Genomic DNA, 20741 nt, shown 5'->3' with positions numbered 1-20741 from the left:
GCTAAGCAGGCCACCAGGAGTGGCTGGAAGGCATATAGTCTGCTTGCCACTTTCTACTGGTCTTATATAGAAGAGTGCTGCAGGTACAGAGACATACAGGCTGGTTTCATGCATGTCTTACTAGTTTGGGTACCAGACAGTATGAATGTAGCTACATTGCTTTTGGGATCAAAGTCCAGAGACAACGTGAACACTTTCTCACGACTCTGAACCCAAGTGAATAACCTGAACCTGTCAGATCCAAGTAGATTTCTACACCTAGCTTACACAGATGTGTCTAAACCACGCTCCAGCTGCCATAAGGAGCACAGCGCTATAAGGAGCCCAGCAATACAACGCTGAAGTGCTTCTTCATAGAGCTGAGATGCACGATTTGATGATGCCCTTCCACTTACGGACTGTCTCCGTATGGACTAAGGCAGTGAGCTCTGCACAGCAGCTTAGGTACTGGTAGGACTTACTAGCCTGGACACAAGCCGTACTCACAGAGTGTGGCACCTGCCACTGGTAACTTTTCCAGAATTAGAAGTGTGATGCACAGCACCCTAACAGCAGTATTATTTCTGCACTACTAGCCATGAAGAAGGTAACTATAGCCTGTAGCTGGATTTCTTTGGCTTATCTTAATTATTCTGAGTGCCCTGATCTGTTAAAAATATTACTCAGTGCAAAAGAAATTTGTTCTTCAATAAAAGAAGTCAAAGCACATTGCTATACGCATTCCAAAACACCTGAATGCATAGAGAAGTATTACAGGAAGAACAGGAAGAAAATAGTTTTACTTATCTGCATAGGCAATGAGCAATGACTGTCTAAGCAACAACTAACCTTCATAAATTAAGAACATTCCAGAAATACATGCCTTCAGTGCAGACTTCATACTTTTTGGTGAGGCGACATGGAAAACCACTAGGGTGACTAATAAAAAGATTGATTTATTCCAAATTATATGCTCCTGGGAAATCCTCAGAGAAGGATCTTCTTACAACATCAAGAATTCTAACTAGGACAAGCCCACATCAGCATCAAGCACAGCAAGACGATTGACAGACATATTCAGGACACCACCAACACGACTTCCATAACAAGTGATAATATGGATGCCATCTGGAAATCACAGAAAGGGAGTTGGATGTGGATGAGCTTCTGTCAAAGTTGATCTCTATTTTTTCCTGCTATTTTTTGTGCAAGATCCTGACTGTGATTATTTTTATATAATAAAAATTCTCTTGCTCATACACAGTCTTAGCATACTTATGGGTGGAGAAGTTCTGAGAGTTAAGGGCTTCAGGGGAATGAATATTTAGTTCTGCAAGGTTCCAGGGAAAGGATTGAAGCTGGCTGGCTTTGCCGTCATTTGTCATGATGGATCCTAATAATTTTGAAATGCCTTTTTCACTGCCATGAACAGCAGAAAAGCTGTAGAAGAGCTGTGAGTTCCAGAGTATATTGTGGGTCGTTCTTACGATCAGGTATACATTAGTAACTTGTACTCCTATAGGTCCCACAAGCCGTACAAGTACTTAACTTGTCTGAAGACGAGTCATTCCTGCCCTGCCTGGTCACATATGCATGAACTTCCTTCTGAGGCTGGAACACCTGCGTATTTTCATAGGACTTAGTTCTGCTTTATAATACTGAGATGAGTCTCTAATCATTTTAAGGAAGAGCACCTCACTTTTATCACCTCCAAATTCCTACAAGCCCCTTCAAACTTGTCATCTTTCTGTCAGCATAAATGGGATTCTGCAAGCTGTAATCGAGGCAATCCCCAAGTTGTCATAATTACTCTTTGTCTAAAGCTAGTAATACACTATATTTCTTGTTAGCACTGAAACAGTCATAAAATAAGTAGCTGTTGAGGCCTGCAATATAGAAAATTTATATGTTTGGAGTCTCATAAATTCAGCTCTTAATTAACCTCTTTGTCAGAAGGGGTGCATTTGCACCACGTAAGTGAACTGTCTATTGATAAGTTGATACTAACCGAGGGCAGGCCAGGTGGCCAGCCTGGACTCTCCAAAGCACGGTGGCAGATCACAAGCTAATGCTCTCTGAGACATGTTTCGCAAACTGGTGAGTCATAAATTAATATTCTATTTAACACTGAAGTGTCGTGACCGTGGGATACAGGATGTCTCCAGAAGTGCATTTATATTCAGCTGAATCGCCAGTGTGCCGAGAAATTCATTGGCAGAGCTTTGCTGTAAACGGCGGGTTGTAGCAGGGGAGGTAGTGCCAGGGCACACAGCTTGTCAAGGGAATCAGCTCCTGGTTCCAACCAGCCACAGACATGTCCCGGCAGCTCCTAGCTGAACAAAACACAGAGAGGACTTTGGGAATCACTCCAAACACAGACAGCATATAAAGTTTGTGGTTGCTCTGTTTCTTTTTGTTTGTTTTCTGAATCTACTTGCTAAGTTTCTGAATTTATTTTACTTTTCATCTGGTCATCTGGCAAATGTCACCTGGTTTGGAAAACACTTTCAGCGTGAGCTGGCAATAGCTCAGGTGGCCTGTCTTCAGAGGAGAGCAACATAACAAACTTCCAGTAAATTGCATCTATGGTATTAAGCCACACATGCTTAAATTAGAGTCTGTCCTGCTACCCGCTGGAAGAAAGTAGTGGAAGGAGAAGCTGTGAAAGAAGAGGAAGAGTTGCCTTCTAAGCAAGTCAAACTAGGAGAGAAGCCAGCCTAATACTAGCTAAATAAAACATGAAATGTGAAAAAAAAAAAAAAAAAGGCAAAGAGGTGAAAAGTGAAAAACCGTAACAAAGAGCAAGAAAATCAGTCAGCAATGCCATGAAGTTGTTGACCAAGAAGCAGATGGCAATAAATTGGGGCAGCTTCCAAGAATCGTGGAACTAAGGTAAGGATGCTCAACACTGAGAAATAAGATGATCTATTATCTGAGGGCAGAAGTAACTTTTTTCAGGTTACCAGAGACTTGAAGAAGTTCTTAGGAAAAAAGGTCAACTTGACTACCTTAGATTTTAACCAAATGCTAAAATTGTATTCTTGTGTCCAAACCACAGTGAAGTTAATACTATAATAACAGAAAGAAAGAAACAAACAAACAAAAAAGCTGGGAAGGTGAAGGTGGGTCTCCAGAGCAAACCAGCAGTAGCCCAGCTCGGTGCTGCACAGGCTGAGACATCCATCTCTCGTATCACGTCTGCTCTCTGTCTAGGCGGGAGTCAAAGAGAGCCTGTCTGGGGGCAGGAGGAGGATCCTGCATCTTCCAGTCTGAGGGTGTCAACGCAGTGGGACACTTACAGTAAAAAATACTGGAAACTTCCTCACATGCACAGGAAATATAGAGAAAGACATTTGGGAAAGAGAGAGGAGATTCTTAGAGAAGGCTGCCAGAAAGCAATTACTCAGTTAAGTGCATAAGCTACATCTGGGATGGGGATATTGCTCAGTGTATTTAGGAAATTAAGTTCTTTGAAAGAAATACAAGTACAGATTGCTCTTAGTTAAAGGGTGGTGAAAAAGGAAGAAGTACTGGACTCTGTTCTTTGTCAGTCAGAAAAAAGTGACTTAGCTGGAAGAGGCAAGTGAATTACTGAAGGTATGCCTGAGTGTAAGTAGGAAAGGACATGCCTGAAGTGTGATAGTATCCCGTTTCCACTTTGCCCACTGTGAGATTTCTTGGACTGTGCTGTACTTGTCCTGCTTGACCTGTATGGTCAATATGCAGAGGACCTTTTGATTTCCGTAAGGACTCCTAGTAAGCAAACACTGATTCTGAAGATGCATGGGAAAAGCCTGCCTTCATCACTTAGTTGGAATTTCAATACACTTATAAGATGTGAACTAATTCAGAAGGGACAATGCAGATTCGACCCAGTCCTCATGCATGAGGTTTTCAAGTTCAGCAGCAAGGAGGAAGACCACAAAGAGTGTACAGAGCTGTGTCAGGAGACTTTAAAAGGAAAATACAAAGATGAGAGAAGAGGCTAAATCTGCTCAGATTCGATATTTCCAGTACAGACATCTGCTTTGGAATTCAGCTATCTTTGTAGTCAATGGAGAGCAACAGATGTTTCTGGCCATAACTCATCCCATTTGAAAACTGATATGTGTACTAGATCAAACAATCTGCGCCTTGAATTTGCCACTTTCTCTCCATTGACTGCAAAGGGTAGACAGGGTGATGGGCTTAACTGTAAATGCTTCCAACATAGGTGTATAAAAAAAAACAAGTCAGAAGAAGAAGTGGGCATTGGACCAGATGACCTCCAGATGTCCCTTCCAGCCTCAACCATCCTGTGATTCTGTGAAGCCCAGGCAAAGTGCCAACATGTAAAATTGCAGCAGCCAAAGGCAGCTGCCCCTCAAGGCATGTACCCAAACTAGCTGTAAGTCCAGTCTTTTGCAGCATTTGAAATGATAACAGGACAGTCATGAGAGGTCAGTGATACTGTCACTCCGTTTACTCATCTGGGTAAAAAAGCGCAAGCTTTGACAAGATAGTACATTCAGAAGCTCATTAAGAGATTGTCAGGAAAGTAAAGGAAAACTTACTGAAGGGTCAGGCTTATAGACAACCCTAATTTTGTTAAGATATTGATCTGTGTGCCATCGGTCATTGTCAAGAAGAGATAGACATGAAACTGCGGCATTTGGGAACTGAATAAGCAACTTTTTACATGATGAGAGTTAGCCAATTACGAAATCATCATTTTTTTTTTATCCCTGTGTGACCAGACCAACAGATGTTGAACTGATGTCCGAGCTGCTGAGAAATATGAAGTGCCTTGGGCTGGAGGGAATAAATGTGCAGCTGCCATAGCAAAAGGGAAAAATGGAGGCCTGCAACCAAAATGGCATGTTTCTGAGGAAACCGAGATGGCCAAAGAAGCAACTAACTTGGAAAAGGTCACCTTATTTGCCTGAAAGTCTCATTCTGCTACTAATTTCTGGAAATAGACCAGCTCAGAGGAGTGAGTGTAGTCATCTCCAAGCTGTTTATGAGTCAGAGATTAAAGTGGGCTGATAGGGTATGAAGAAGTACAGAGGTGTGAGGAAAAGAAAGCGCTCCTCTGTGACTGCTGTCAGATACAGCATCTAACTGCCCATAGGCTGATTGCATTACAGAGGGAATGTAATACCCTTTCTAATCATCATAGGAGTCATATTTCAGTATTCTTTAGGTTTGTGTTTTAATGCAGTTAGCTGGGCCCTCCAGGAGCACCTTGACCTACAATGGGCATAATTCCCACCCAAAAAAACCCCTTAAAATGTCCTCCAAACTTTTCATGAACTTGAAAAAAAAAAAACCAGAAGTAACCTTTCTCATGTGTCCAAAACATGCTTGCTAAGTACCAGCAAGTAACCTGGACAGATGGACATCCATGGTGGCTGTCTTGGACTAACAGCTGCTCAGAAGAAGGAAAGAGTTTATATTGCTTTATATACCTCTTCCCTTTTCAGCACTTTCAGCCCTGAGAATTTTATCAGTAAACCCAAGGAAAATATTTAGGAGTACAGTGACAATGAATAAAGGATTTGTTTCCCTAATTCCCCCACCCCACCAATCCCACCTACCGTACTCAAGAGCTATAGCCCTCTCTGGGCTGCACGGTGAGATATGCATTCATCTCCACAACGCAGTTTTCCCTCTGGTGGTTAGCATTCCTTTCCAATTCGTATCCCAAAAATGTACATTCACTGTCCAAATAAATTTTGTAACCAAGCCAGGAATGTGGTTAAGAGGAAACTGAGAAGAGAAGGAGAAGGAAAAACAAAACATCAAAATACTTGGTGACTATTGAAAGTACTCATTGTCTTACTCAGAAACAGGCAGAGAGAGAAAGATGGATGCATTAGGTTGGCATTGGCAATTTTATATTCAACCTCTTTATTGCTTTCCTGATATACTCAGTTCATGAGGGATCTGATTGTCTGCTTCGCTATCCAGTTTTAAATCAGGAAATCATGGAAGGTAATACCTGTATCTTTCACTGTGCTACATTAAGTAAGCCCGCTTATGTGGCAAGGGAGTAGATGATCTAACAGACCTATTTACTTGAATATTTTAGGTTAGTCACATTTAATTTCTCAGTTCCTCACAAAAGTATTTCCTCACACTCCTAGCCAAAAGAAATGTTCATGGCAGCCAACAAGCACTGCGCCGAAGGAGCACACAGGCTTTGCTGCTGGGCAGCTCTTCAGAGTCCCATGTGTGAGATGAGTTCAGGAACAGCAGCAGATGTGACAGCAGGACCGACGTGAACGAGGACTAAGTCTCAGAAACACGCACTCCTGTGCACAGCCTCAGCAAGGATGTGCTGCGGACACCAAGCAGTTTAAAATACACTGTCCTGTATCTTGCAATGCCTGCAGAATATCTGACCCTACCCTTAAGAAGCACAGCGTCTCCAGGCCTGGCCAGTGAATCTTCTCGTGTTTGGTGCACTGAACTCTAAAATCACGTGCACACACACACACACACAAAAAAAAAAAAAAAAAAAAATCCAAGAAAGGCTTTGCTGGTGAAAGCATTGCAGGAGGAGCTCACAGCCTTCCAGAAACTATAAAAGCAAAAATTTTGGAAGTAATAGAAGCATCTTTTCAACATGCTTTAATAGTCTCCATTATTAAGCTGATTTTCCATCTTGTCCCAAAGCATATTTCCATGTTTTGTCATTTCTCTCCCTCTGGGATTTGCTGTGATGCTGTCAGTAATTACATGTGTTGTGGGTGGCAGACCACATTTATGCATTCTCAGCATCCCAGCCCTTTTCAGCTTCTGAAATTGGGATCTGTCCCCTTCTCCCCAGGAATCGCCGTGGACTCTCTCCTGGGCCGGCAGGACCTCTGGCTTCCATCTTCTTGGCTGAGCTCAGATTTACCACTTCATCCCCTCACCTCTAAACATGTCTCCCTCTTTTATTTTTTATACTCTGCATTGTGTGCTGTGTGCTTTAAGCTACTGACCCCCATCACTTATTTTTTAAACAAACAAACAAACAAAAGGATGGTAAGTACTTCAAATGGAATGCCCCTAAATTTGTCCCTCAAGTGAATTCTGCAAAGGTTAGACCGCATAACTGTCGTAAAGGCAGCTGCAGTCGCAAGAGCCTGGAAAGGCCAGCCCCATGACCCATTTTAAACACACAATCACTGATTCATGGTCAAAATCTCATTATGGACATTCATTTTTTTTTAAGAACTGCTGGGCGGTGGAAAACAGCATATCTTCAAATTAAATCCAGTTCAATAGATAGCGCAAAATTAAATCATTCAATGTCTGGTCTGCCTTGAGCTATACTTAAGCCCTGTGCATGATTAACAGATTAGAATGCGAAAAAAAAGCAGCTTAATCTGTCTGCTACAGAGGTACTGTTATTCCCCTGTGCTGCAAATTGTTTTATCTCTAGATACTACACCAGTCAAGGTCTGCCTTTAGGTCTCAGCAGATGGTGCAGCTAGAGGAGTACTGAATTTCCAATTTATCCTGAAACCTGGATATTTATGTTGTGTCCTTTTAGTGATAATACTGTTTTCAATTCTTGAAAAGACCTACATATTTGTCCTTATTATATTTATTACGGTAGTATTCCCAGTCAAGAGCAACACAGACAAACAAACGCTGAAAGGCTCAGACATGGGAAATGACTGGTCCCAGGCCATGCAGTAATTCAGTAGAAAAGAAAAAGCAATGGCATCCAGATATCCTGAATCCTACTCCAATGCCTTATCTGTAACAACACACTGTCTTCTACATGGCTGTCGTTTCTCCTTTGAATTAGCACTTTATATTAGGACATTTAAATCCTAAGAGTTCCTCACCAGGAACTTCAATTAATTAACAAATACGGCATTCCCAACCTTTATTTTCTTAAATGGACACTATTTAAGATGTTTTGGATTACAGTGGAAACCTGTGTATTTTTTCAGCTGAGAAGCTATTTCCTTACCTACTGATTGCTGATGAGGGTACTGATGACTGACAAACATCCATCATTTGAAAACCTGAGACATATCACTATAATCTATTAAACCTATCAAATTGTTTTAATTTTCTTGACTATCTTCTCATTCAATGGCAACAGAAATTGAGACAGACAGCGCTCAGCAAAGCCACACAGTTTGGCGTTGGTGCCAGTTTTACTTTCATCATGAGTCAATTGGAGGCATCGCTAATCAAATTAGAAAAGACGTTAAACACTTTCTATTTGAGTACATTATCAGGCAGAAGGAATTGTGGTCGAGGCAGTAAAACTCCATCCTGCAACATGTAGGGCTGGAACTCAGATCACAGGGAACTCTTATCTGAGCCATGTAGGGAAGGAAAACAGGTCTCCTAACACAAACACAGACAATTTTAATTACTTTAATTGTTTTCACAGGAGCCCTTTAAAGAGAAACTCAATTTTTTTAGGACTCCCACAGGATAAAGATAAATTAACCAAGTAAATAGACACAGGGCATCTTAGATCCTAGACAAAACGTTTAAGTAAACTGATGTATTTGACTTCCTTGCAGAATAACCATCAGGCTTCCCCAGAGGAAGAGGGATGGCACTGAGCAACCCCTAAACAATCCCTAGGCATCATCTGAACCCTTGAAGTCAGTAAAGCCAAACTACTGTGAAAAGTGGTGATTTAGATTTCCCTACAAAACCTTTTTGTCAGTACCGTAAGGTGTGGTACATCAAAGCCCAGGATACTCTTGGATGCAGACAGTTCATGCTGTAAATTAGAAAAAAAAGAGTTTTATAAGAAGAGCAATGAACAAAATGGATCACAAATGAAGGAACTGACATTAAAGAGTTTCCCAAGGTACCAGGCATGGCTGGATTGACTGATGTCCTTGATGACTGTCAGTAAGTCAGGATGCCAGGGCCCAGGACAACTGGAAGAGGGCCAAGTACCCCTGACTGGGTCTGTGTATTCAGGTGTCCTTCAGGAGATGACTCAAACCAGAGCCTCAGAGAAGGTCATCAGTGTTCATCAAGCGAAAGTCTGCTATGACGGAGTTACTCAAGAGGTGAGGTGATACCACTGCTAAGAAACACCTTTATTTCAAGTCATTCTGTAGACTGTGAGCATGGGTGAAACCCATTTGGAAGCCCTATCACCAAGACCAAGTAGATAAAACCCCCAAATAGCTGAAATGTAAAGGGGCTGCTTAGCTACCTGGTTCTGCTCAGTTTGGAAGCTGCCATGACTCTTCATGGCAGAGAAGTTACTTGACTCAGTCCCAGCACTCAAGAGGACACCCCACCCCCTTTGCAAAACAGCTGTGCGTGCATCCAGGCAATTCAGAGAAGATATACTCTTGCCATGTTTGTGTTATGCTTACTCTGGGGATATACAGACAATAACCCACTAGTATGTTTCTATTCTTTTAGCAATTATTAGTGAGTACAGGTAGGAGAGCCCAGTCCTTACAGCAGCAAGCCAGCTCAGATGCAGGTGGGTGTCCAGCACACCCCTCAAAGTGACTCTTGGCAGAAATGAAAGCCAAGAGTGCAGAAAATTGTCAGTTACAAAGTGCCGGGCCACCAAGGGCACCCACTGTCCCTGCCCAGCCCCGCCATGCCCTCCCCCACCCCCATGGCCCAGGACCCCATTTCAGCCCGGCCCGGAGCCATCAGTCAGGAAAGGTCCCAGTCAGAGTTACCTTGCTTGAGGTAACTTACCTTCATCAGAACTCAGATGGACGCAGCTGTGGCAACAATTTCAAATACTTTAAATATTTGAAAATTTAGTAAAATTTCCTGCCTATTTTACCAGTAGTCTTGCAGTGTTTTCAGGAGGAGTTTCTCAATGGCAGGTTGAGGGGGAAATCACAAAGAAAAATCCCCAAACAGTAAAACCACAAAGTATGGCAATTTGTCAAAACAAGATGTAAAATAGGGGCTTCCTTCCATTGCACCCCAGTACCAAAACAAATGTGAACAGCTCTCTCTGTAGCTCCTGCCTGGGCAGCTGCTTCAGCCTCAGGTGGGTCAATGCTCTTCCCTGGAGGTTGGGTGACCGGACCACCCAGCAAGATGATAAACAAAAAAAGCCCATAGGTAAGAAGGCTGAGGACAGTGAAGGAAGGACAAAATTAAAACCAACCACCACCAAAAAAAAACCAAACCAAACCCAACCCAAACCAAAAAAACAGCAAAGGAAACTACAATAAAGTTTCCTGTAAGCAGAGCAGAGGTATAGGGAGTTTGAATGCATGCTCCAACCTTGGCTGATGAACCTCATGGCCAGCAAGCTGGAGCAGACTGATTTGACCCGTTTAGTCCTACCACCACTAATGCCTACATGCTCTTCTCCATACAACCATGTCCAGCAGCTAATAAACAATGCAGGAAACCTGCTGGGACAGAGGATAATTCCAGGAGGTGCGGAGATCAGGTTTTCCCAGAACATTTCTATAGTCAGCCCGAAGGCGATAGGCGGAATGGGCAGGAATTTCTTCTGGGAGGAGAACATGAGGAGTATTGCAGAAACTGTGCTGAGATCAGCTTGAAGTTTTCAGGCTGCATTTAAATACTTTCTGTTTGAGCTGCATGGCTGAAATTAATTTGCACAGCAGCTCTGCAATTGCACGTAACATTTTTTTTGTTGTTGTTCAGCTAGATCATTAGTTCTCTCTTACATGTAAATGAGCTGCTGTATCCTGTAATGACCTTTTACTGTGTGGTTTTCTTCTGTTCACCCATTTGTTTAATGAGTTGCATCTGTGGGTTTTCTCTTCATTTTTCTAATAGGTTTGTAAGAGTGAAGCTACTGTGAGAGCAGAAGAGCGGATGATTTCTGCGCTAAAGCTTTAGTAAATTTTGTGAGACATTTTTCACAGTCATATAAAACTTAAAATTGCATTGAACTGTCTACATAACTAAAGCAGCAAAGAGCCTGACAATTAATGTTTGCATACCAAAAACTGCCCAAAGTAAATTTAAGCAGATGCCCCTTCACAGAAAACTTGTGTAAGCATTTTGCCCTAATCACTTTTTTTCTGCCAGGGCGCTGATACCTAATGCATCCTTTACTTCTTATTCCCACCTAAGCTCGGTCCCGGCAATGAGAAGTGCAGGTAGCAGATGCCTGTCCTGGGACTGCAAGACAGCAGCACCCTCTCCTTGTTCTGCAGCTTTGAGAAGCAAATCTCTCTTACCTCTGACAACCACAAACTTGATAGAGTGAGTAGGAGTAAAATATCTGTGATTAGCTGATGTGCATGCCATGCAGTTGTCTCTGATTGTTACAGGGATTCTCAGAAATGCATGAGCCTGCACACATGTGGGCATGCGTGGGGGATCCTACCAGGAAATCTTCTGTTGTCCTCACAGACAAATAACACTGCTAACAATAAAAGCTTCCAGTTTTTAGTATAATAAACTATATGTAGTCAAAGTTTATTTAAACCTTTAGCCATGAAGATTTCCTTTTAAAACTATTGATGTCTAGCAGCTTATGATCAGCTGACCCCGCTGGCTGGACAAGCCTGTACTCACTAAGACCTCTGCTTAGGAGCCACAAAATGAAATGGTGGCACTGGAAACTTAAGCGGGTTGTCCTGCAGAGCCTGAGGAAGTGTGGTTAGCCAGTGTGCTAGTTCTTTGTTGATCAAGGTTACAGTCAAACCAAAATGGTTTTCATACAGTGTTTTAAGCATATGGATGCATCACTAAATAAATGGTGTGCTGCAGCCACATAGTTATGCTATGATCCCTCTGGCCAGGTTTTGTATAGCTTGTAGTGAAGGCCCAAAGCCAGCAACTACCACCAATTTTTAAATCTGTGGCACTCATTAGACAGCTGAAAAAAGAAATTATGGACCGCTGACTACCATTCAAGTTGGGAAACCCCAATTAACACTGTAACAAACCCAGGGAAGACTTCCTCATTAATTAACTACTAATGACAGCCAGGGAGCTAAACTGGTTCCCAGAGGTTCCAGGAACACAGGAGTTTCCCAGAATCGCTACCTTTTTGCCCACTAACATTTTCCTCATGAGAGTTAGATCATCTGGCACAAACATATACAAGAATACATTTCAAGTGAATTATACATTCTGGCATTTGTCTTTCTCCCATGCAGGCACAGTAATGTCTCCTGGAAATCATTTGCATCAGAAATTCTGAATTTACAAAATGATCTTTAGAAAACTTGATGGGACAAATTTATAAAGCAGGTGCAGTGATTGAGCCCCCAGCATTTTCATTTGCGCATGCCAGTATGGATTTGCACATAAGACTGAAATAAATGAAAAGGCAGATAGATTCTCAGTCCAAAAATTATATTCTGTGCATGAAAGCATTGCCTTATGAAGGCACAAGAGAGCTGTAAGTATTTTGTTACAATGGCTATCAGAAAGTGTTTGGGGGGGGGAGGAAATAATCCCCGGTTAAAAATAGGTCTCAAATTTTCTAGTTCATTTCTTCGCTTGACTGAACTGTAAAAGATTTCGTTCCCTAATTATACCAACACAATGGCTTAACTTGTTGAGTTGCAAAAGCTGCTGTTTTTCTTAATCAGCATCTCTAATTCAGCAATAGTAGGTCGGTGACAATGAGAGAAAACAGAAAAAGATTCACAGTTTCTGCCATTAAAAACAATTCTTTCCCATGCATTTTAGCATTGAGGCACTTTTCATACTCGAAGCTGTGAGACCCCAAGCACATTAGCATCAGAGTAATTTTTCCTCGGCAGCTACTGTAAATTGCCAGGCAGCGGGAGGCTCGACGGAGGTGCTGGCTATTCGTGTAGTGTAAGCCCGTTTCTGGGTTGTGAGATGACTGTCTCGCTGCTAATGGGATAACAGAGCACGCTCGGCAAGGGAAAGGCTTAAAGACTCCAGCTTAGAGTCATCCTTGGCATAACCCAGAAATACTCAAGTTACATTAGCATTGAGTTGGATCGCGGAATAGATGTTTTCTTCTTTCATTGTTACTGATTTATCTGAATTTCCACTGTTATAAATAACAATAGATTTTTCCTTCTGAACTTCCTCTTGAGCCTCAACAAATTCATAGACTTGCTTTGCTCTGCCTTCCACCTCCTGCATTTTCTTGTTGCATTTCCTAGTAGCATTTTCTATCACCTTCAATGCCGGCCTTATCTTATTTTCTTAGGGGAAGTTAGAGGCGCTCACAAGATCACTGATGACATAAAAGGGACCATGATTTAAATTTATAAAAACCCCTGCTTTAATTCTTTTTCTTTTTTTTTTTTTTTTTCCATTTCAATACCCAGATCTCACATTCTTGGAAAAGCCACATCTTAGAAAACCAGAGAAGCCAGCTAGGACCACCCCACTCTGACACTTACAGTGTAGTATATTAGTGATAGGTTCATCTTTAAAAATCAGAAGTGGAAATGAAATGTAGCTCTTCTCTTGGGCGCAGGAGAGCTCCCCTAGCTGGGTACCCATCAAGCTGCTGCAGCCAGTTCAGGGATGCTGGACTGTGCTATCAAGCATCCCTTAGCCCAAAAGCAGGCTGCAGTGCTGGTTTTCACTTCATCTGAACACTTCCCCAGCTCACACTCTGTGCCCAGCTCTTATGTCGGGCAGCGGAGAGCAGCAACGCGCCTAACTTCACAGTTAACTTAACCAGTTCTCAGTTAGGAGTAACTGGAGAAATTTGGGAGAGAGGAGTGAGGAACATGCCTCCTCCCTTCCAATTCCACACGGTCCCCCTCAGTGTGGAGGGGCACTGAGGAGTCTCGTACCTTGCCACTGCCCCCGCTCTTTTGCAGAGAGCCCTTGGGTGGGATGATTCACACAGTGACTGCTTGATTATGTTAACCAAAACCTGAAGCTGTACACCCGCCTTCTCTCAAATCAGCCCACAAACTCAGAATTTGAACTTGTTCCAGTTTAACTAGCAGAAGGAGTACACAGACCAAGACAGTCACGAACACCAGTTTTCCTGCCCCGTTTCTTCATCTTTCTTCCAAGTACTGAAGAGTGACCTCAGAGGTACGTGCAGAGAGCAGAATTACCACCTTCTGCATGTGGCTTTGCATCTGAAGTCCCTCCCACCCGCCTGCTCACCAGCCTCTGGGTTAGAAGTCTCCTCTCCTTTGGTCCAACTTTCCACTTTCTTCATAGCCTCTAAATTTCCACTGAGTCTCTCAAAACCTCTGTGATACTTTTGACCTTTTGCAAGCCCTTAATCTCTGTTCTGCTTTGGGGAAACTCCTCTACGAAAAATCCCTTCTGCACCAGCCACCTCGCCTGAACTGCCTTCTCCATCCCGCTATTCTCAACATGTCCCTTCTGAAATGTGAGCTAGTAAGACTGGTCTCATATGCGAAACATGTGGCATTGCACATGTTGAAACATCTGATTACAAAGCAACCTCAGAAATAAAAATATTGTCCTAGTTTATCAGCTTCTTGAAGCTTTTTAAGCTGCCATTAACCACGGACTTCCTTTTGGCTGAAGCCTGTGAGTGACAATATGTGCAAGCACAGCACTCATTAACAGCCAGGATGTTTGAAGGCAGTGCTCCCTGTGCAAAGCATATTTAATTTTATCAGCTAATCAAGCTATTTTAATCACAAAGCGCTCTCTGAAAATGACAAGAGCATGCGAGAGCCAGAAGATGGCTAGATATAGAGGCAACTATTTCTATTTTGAAACCGCTGCTGAGAAGGTAAAAATGATTCAGAGGCTGAAACACAGCGTTCCAGCATTTGCTGTCTCTCTTGTCAGTAGAAGTACCGTAGGAGATGGAAGAGAAAAAATTAAGTTAGAGAGATAATACACAGGAAGCCAATGTTATGTTAGATTAAAAACAGCCAGTACTTTCAGTGACAAGCTTGGAAACTAGAAAGGAAATACTGCTATACTAAACTATGCAGAACATGTTATGCCTATATTCTTCCCCCTCCCCCGCCCCCCTTTATAAAATAATATAAAGCACAGAATTATCACCAAGACATGGCAGGAGCTAGATGCCAAATGGGCAGGCTGCTTTGCAGATCAATGAAGAAGAACCTGGCTGCCTCTCTCAGGTACTGACCTGTCCTGCTCTCAGAAGGAGATGCAGAAGATCATCCATACATGTAAATGGTATCTTTACGGTTCATAGAAAAAGCCTAAATGGGGGAAAATCACCCCTCTTATCTGTGCTGAAGAGAGAACAAATTAATACAGAACTGAAAAGCGAAAGCTGATCTCTTCCCAGCTGTATTCGGACCAGCAATCCACTCCCCAGCGCTCAAATTGGGTACTTCATGTGACCCCTCAGGAAGGCTGGAGCTCAGCGATTTCAAGCCTAGCTCAGCCACCCCGCTGGCTGGCAGAATGAATACCGGCTTTGCTGGAATCTCCCCACGCCAAAAAAGCCCTAACCCAAAACAACCAAAGTAAACACTTACAGACTAATCCTCTTTCAGTAGAGGAAACGATGTGAAGGTGCAGAACAAAACATTTGCTGTGATTCTTTTTTGGTCTGATAATCTTTTAACAACTGACTATGCTTTCATCTTAGTAAAGATGTAGCCTGTGGTAAAGTGATTTGCGTCTTTCACTTTTTCCAGAACAGTTGCCACAGAAGTTTGTAGCTCCGTTGTCTGAAAAAAAAATTGGCGTAACATACGTAGTTTTATGTCTATGGTTTCTCATTTGTCTGGCAGGCCATCTTACTCTGTGAGATGTTTCATTCTTTTCAAGACAGCTTTAGCTAGGCAGTTTTAAGACCTTGATTTTTTTTTTTAGACAAGTATGTGTCATAGAAACCAATACAAAATTAATTTAAGGTAACATGTATTGCACTGTGGCTCCTTTGTCAGCGATGGTGCTGATGCTACTGCCAACTCAGTATTTTGTCTTACAAAGGAGAAACCCCAGCAGCTCGGAGTTATCCATGCTCATCCGCACTTCTTGGTAATCTTCCAAAATTGTTATTTCGCAGGATGCCACAGAAGTCAACTACACTGTAGATACCTCTCAAAATACTAGACGCGCATGTTCTTTGGATGGGGGAAGTTTTTTTGGCAAGACTGTGACCTGGTTGTGGCAAGTGTGTTTTTATTCTGTTGTCCTCCTTTAGTTGCTTGAGGGTCTGGATGAAATCCTGGTCTTTACGGAATCGGAGCGGAAACTCACACTGGTGTATCTTGCTGTTTAAAAAGCCCAAAGCCATGATGAATATAAGCGGTGAAATGTATGTTGGGGCAGAATTTCCTTTCTAATGCCATAATTTCTACATTCTTCTGCTCAGGAGCCTACAAGTCTTGTTTGGCACCATCTACTCACTCAGCACGCCATAAACTGCAGGAAGCCCAGTCTTTAACACTTACTTAACAGAGGTCAAGTAAAGTGTTAGCAGGCAGACTGCTCTCTCGCCACCTGGACAGAAGAGAAGCATGCTTTTTCTCTTGCATTGCTTTGTGCTCCTCTTACGTTGCCTGATAAATTTGAAATTTGATTGAGATTATTCCTTAACAGCGAAACATTCAGACTATGTGCAGCAGCTGCAGAGTCTGTATCTATATATCTATACTATAGAAGGAACATTTTTAGAATCTAGGTAACTAGTGGGTCATTTCTGCGCCCTGTTGTATGTAATATTATTGACTAGGGTTGTGTCATGTGCCTTACCACAGGGGCATACATACCCCATAGCCTATTCTGGGAGTCAAAGCATCACACACTGAGGGTGAGAATTGTCTTACCCTCACTGAATTTCACTTCACATAGAATGCCATACTTAAATATTAGTAGTGTTTTACAGAGGATGCCATCCATTGCCTAGGGGTTCAGACAGTCAGCAGCCCCCGCTACGCAGTCAGCAGGACGGCGACATCGCTCTCCTGCCAGGTGGATGCCTTAACCAGGAACACGGGATCGTGGTCCATCTCTTTCTCTGAGCATCTTCCACGGTCAGGCAGGGGCCGGGCTGGAAATTTTGAGACTATACATTCGAACTTAAACACCTGAAGTCAACTTCTTGTTGACTCTCCATCCCACAAGAGATGTATTTAAGCTAGTCTTAGATGTCTAAAAAAACTGGAAGTCTAAGTCTGAGCCGGTAACGTTACGCTCCCACTGTAATTAGTAAAGAGAAGGGTTATCAGAAGGCTATCAGACATCCAAGACCGGTTGGATGTCCCTCTGTGGGTGCCCATTTCTTCCTACCAACTGCACAGGGTGACCAGCTCAGACAGACACGAAACTTTTAGACGCGTGAACTGGAGCCGTGAGTCGCGATCGAGATGCCCATATGCCATCGGCACGCGCACGCAGGCAAAAGCGCGGCTGAGAAACCCCGCAGCTCTCTACAGCGCCGAGCTGCAGCATTTCTGAAACCCGCTGCAGATTTTAATAGCTGTCATCCATCCTAAAAATACATTTGCACCTCTTTTCCTTACTGCAGCCTGCTTTTGCCTCTGGAGACCTGGTAGACAACGGGAGCAAACGACCTCCTCGGGTCAGGCTCAGCTGCTCGGCACCTGTCCTGGCTGACACACCTCCTTCGCGGCGACCCTTCCCCGGGCGGGGGTGACCCCCGAGCTGCCGAGCCCGCCCCTCCGGCCCTGCCCGGGGGGAGGGCGGCCCGCCGCCCTCCTTCAGCGGCAGCAGCCCGCACGCCGCCGGCGGCGGCGGCGGCTCCGCGGGCGGCGGCGGGGGCAGGTGCGGGCGCTTCCGCGTCGCGCTGCGAGAAGAAGCAGGAGGAGGGCGAAGGGGAGGAGGAGGAGGCGGCGGCAGGCGGGCGGCGGGGCCGGCGCCCCGAGCCTGGCCGGCGTACCCGTGGGCGTGCTCCCCGGCGGGGAGGGCCGGCCGCAGCCCACACCCCCCCCCCCCCCCCAGCCGCCGCCGCCGCTGCTAAGTTTGCCTCTTCGCGAAGAGCTGCCCTCCGGCAGCCAGAGGGTCGGCGGAGCCCCGGCGGTCCGGAGCCTCCCCCCCGCGATGAAGGGCCGCCGGCGGTGGCGGTGGCGGGGGGAGCACCGCCGCTTCGCCGCGGTGCTGGTGCTGTACACGCTGCTGCTGCTGCTGCTGGTGCCCTACGCGCTGGACTACGGGGCCAGGCGGGGCCGGGCGGACGAGGAGCCGCTGCTGCGGCGCTGCCCCAGCCTGGAGGAGGCGCTGAGCGAGTGGGGCTGGCAGCAGCGGCAGCCGCCGCTGGACGACGAGGAGGAGGAGGAGGAAGGCGGCGGCGGCGGCGGGGCGGCGGGCAACGGCAGCGCGGCGGCGGGGAAGCGGCACATCTACCTGCACGCTACCTGGCGCACGGGCTCCTCCTTCCTCGGGGAGCTCTTCAACCAGCACCCCGACGTCTTCTACCTCTACGAGCCCATGTGGCACCTGTGGCAGGCCCTCTACCCGGGGGACGCGCTGAGCCTGCAGGGCGCCCTGCGCGACATGCTGCGCGCCCTCTTCCGATGCGACTTCTCCGTCCTGCGCCTCTACGCCGCCCCGCCCGGCCCCCGCGACCCGCTGGCCCCCGCCCCGCCCGCCGCCGCCAACCTCACCACGGCCGGCATCTTCGGCTGGCGGACCAACAAGGTGATCTGCTCGCCGCCGCTCTGCCCCGCCGCCCCGCGGCCCCGCGGCCAGATCGGCCTCGTCGACGGCGCCGCCTGCGAGGAGACGTGCCCGCCGCGGGCGCTGCGGGAGCTGGAGGCCGAGTGCCGCAAGTACCCGGTGGTGGTCATCAAGGACGTGCGGCTGCTGGAGCTGGGCGCCCTGCTGCCGCTGCTGCGGGAGCCCGGCCTCAACCTGCGGGTGGTGCAGCTCTTCCGCGACCCCCGCGCCGTCCACAACTCCCGCCTGAAGGCGCGGCAGGCGCTGCTGCGGGAGAGCATCCAGGTGCTGCGCAGCCGCCACCGCGCCGAGCCGCGGGGGCCGCCCCGCCAGCAGCAGCCGCAGCCCCAGCAGCTCCTGCTGCCGCCCGGCCTGCTGGGCGGCGGGCGGGCGCCGCAGCCCCAGCACCGCGCCGAGTTCTTCCTCGGCGGCGCCCTGGAGGTGATCTGCCAGGCCTGGCTCCGCGACCTCCTCCTGGCCCGCCGCGCCCCGGCCTGGCTGCGCCGCCGCTACACGCAGCTGCGCTACGAGGACCTGGTGCGGGAGCCCCGCGCCCAGCTGCGCCGCCTGCTGCGCTTCGCCGGGCTGCCGGTGCCGCCCGCCCTGGAGGCCTTCGTGCTCAACATGACCCGCGGCGCCGCCTACTCCTCCGACCGGCCCTTCCTCATCTCCGCCCGCGACGCCCGGGAGGCCATCCACGCCTGGCGGGAGCGCCTCAGCCGCCAGCAGGTGCGGCAGGTGGAGGCGGCCTGCAGCGAGGCCATGAGCCTCCTCGCCTACCCCCTCAGCGGCGGCGACGCCCGGTAGCGCCCCCGACCGCCTGAGGGCCGCGGCCGGCGGGGAGAGCCCGCTGCCGCCCGAGGGCCGCGGCCGGCGGAGGCGGCGGGGGGCCGGGGGGGAGCTGCACCCCGGGCGGGCGGCGGGGCCCGGCTCTGACATGGCGGCCGGGCCCGGCTCTGACATGGCGGCCTGCCCCGGCGGGAGGCCGGGCGCCGTCGGGCAGAGCTGGGCGCCCGGCCTGGCAGCGGCATGGCGGCCGGCTGCTCGCCTCAGGGGCCGGGCGCTCCCGCGGAGGGCAGGCCTGGCAGGAGCGAACCCGGCCAGCCTCGGGGACGGGCAGCGCGGCGGGGTCCGGGCCCCCCGCCCCGCCTTGCCGCCCTTGGCTTCGGTGGGGTTGTGCTTCCTCCGGGAGACCGTGGGGTGCGGAGGGGGCCCCGGGGATGTTTCATTTAAGAGAAGGGTTTGGCGAGAGGCGTCCTCTGGGCACGGCATCGATCTCGGAGCCCTTTTGATGTGAAACCACGACCACGTGCAAAGCACGGGTGTTCTTCAAAAAGAAACTGCATCGAAACTTGGAAACCCTCCCAGTGAAGACCTTCAGCAAGGAACCAGAGGACTCGAAAGGTGTTGGCGCGAGCGTCGCCTTTCCCCAGTGCGGAAGCACGCTCGGCTCTGTCGTATGGCTGCCGAAACGCATACAAGGGGCTTCTGTGAAGCTCGCTGCGGAGGTCAGTGCAGGCCTGGACGGGCAGGAGGGTGCCTGCCACGGGGGACGCTCGGCTGTCCTGCCGCCGGCCGGCCGGGTGGCTCTGCGGGGCTGGGCTCTGCCCCTGCGGGTTGCTGATGCTCTGGGGAGGGGGGCAGCGGCCGAGGGAAGGGGAACCGTGTCCAGCCCCATCCGTCATGCAGAGCAGCAGGGTAAGCGGTCGTGTGGAGGGGATAAGCGTTCGCCTGCTTATGTGTTTCAGAGATGTTTGTTTGGCAGAAATCCTTGCTTTTCTAAAGAAATCTGTGATTCTTTTTAAAGTAGGCGTTTTTTTTAATATATTGATACAGTTAGGTGGTGATACTCATGTGGGATACAGGTGACTAACATGTTTCTTGGGGACACGCGTGGAGGTGGCTGTAACTGGAAGGCCAAAGCTCGATATTTCCATTTTGTGTTCTCAGCCAGATGAGAGAATCACTTTTCTTCCCTCGCTTCCGGGCTGACACATTGTGCCGTGCACAGGGTCCTCCTGGTCACATCCCTTCCGAACAATAACATCCTCTCAGCTGGCAACTCCTGGACAAAAGCAAATGCTTCCTAGCGAGGCTAACACACATTAATCGCCAAGTTCCCAAATAAAAGCTTGTATTTAAAAAAAAAAAAGGAAAACTTAAGTTTTATTTTGGATTTTAAAATGACATTTTCCTGTAGATATCCTGCAACTTGTACGAGAATAGTGTGCACGTGTGTATGT

General features: G+C 47.2%; 1 protein-coding gene across 1 annotated transcript; it reads left to right on the top strand.

Moving 5' to 3' along the window:
- The first annotated feature begins 17883 nt into the window (after window positions 1-17883).
- Window positions 17884-19305, top strand: CHST7 (carbohydrate sulfotransferase 7). Its single transcript, XM_075726786.1, has one exon. It carries the CDS (start codon window positions 17884-17886, stop codon window positions 19303-19305), a length of 1422 nt encoding a protein of 473 aa, XP_075582901.1.
- The last annotated feature ends 1436 nt before the right edge of the window (window positions 19306-20741 follow it).

Source organism: Pelecanus crispus, chromosome 1 (assembly GCF_030463565.1).
Source record: "Pelecanus crispus isolate bPelCri1 chromosome 1, bPelCri1.pri, whole genome shotgun sequence".
NCBI classification, from domain to species: Eukaryota; Metazoa; Chordata; class Aves; order Pelecaniformes; family Pelecanidae; genus Pelecanus; species Pelecanus crispus.
This window is presented reverse-complemented; position numbering and strand designations above follow the sequence as displayed.

What these genes read in the sequence shown, in the direction of transcription:
- CHST7 (XM_075726786.1), top strand. Translation starts at nt 17,884, where the DNA reads ATGAAGGGCCGCCGGCGGTGGCGGTGGCGGGGGGAGCACCGCCGCTTC.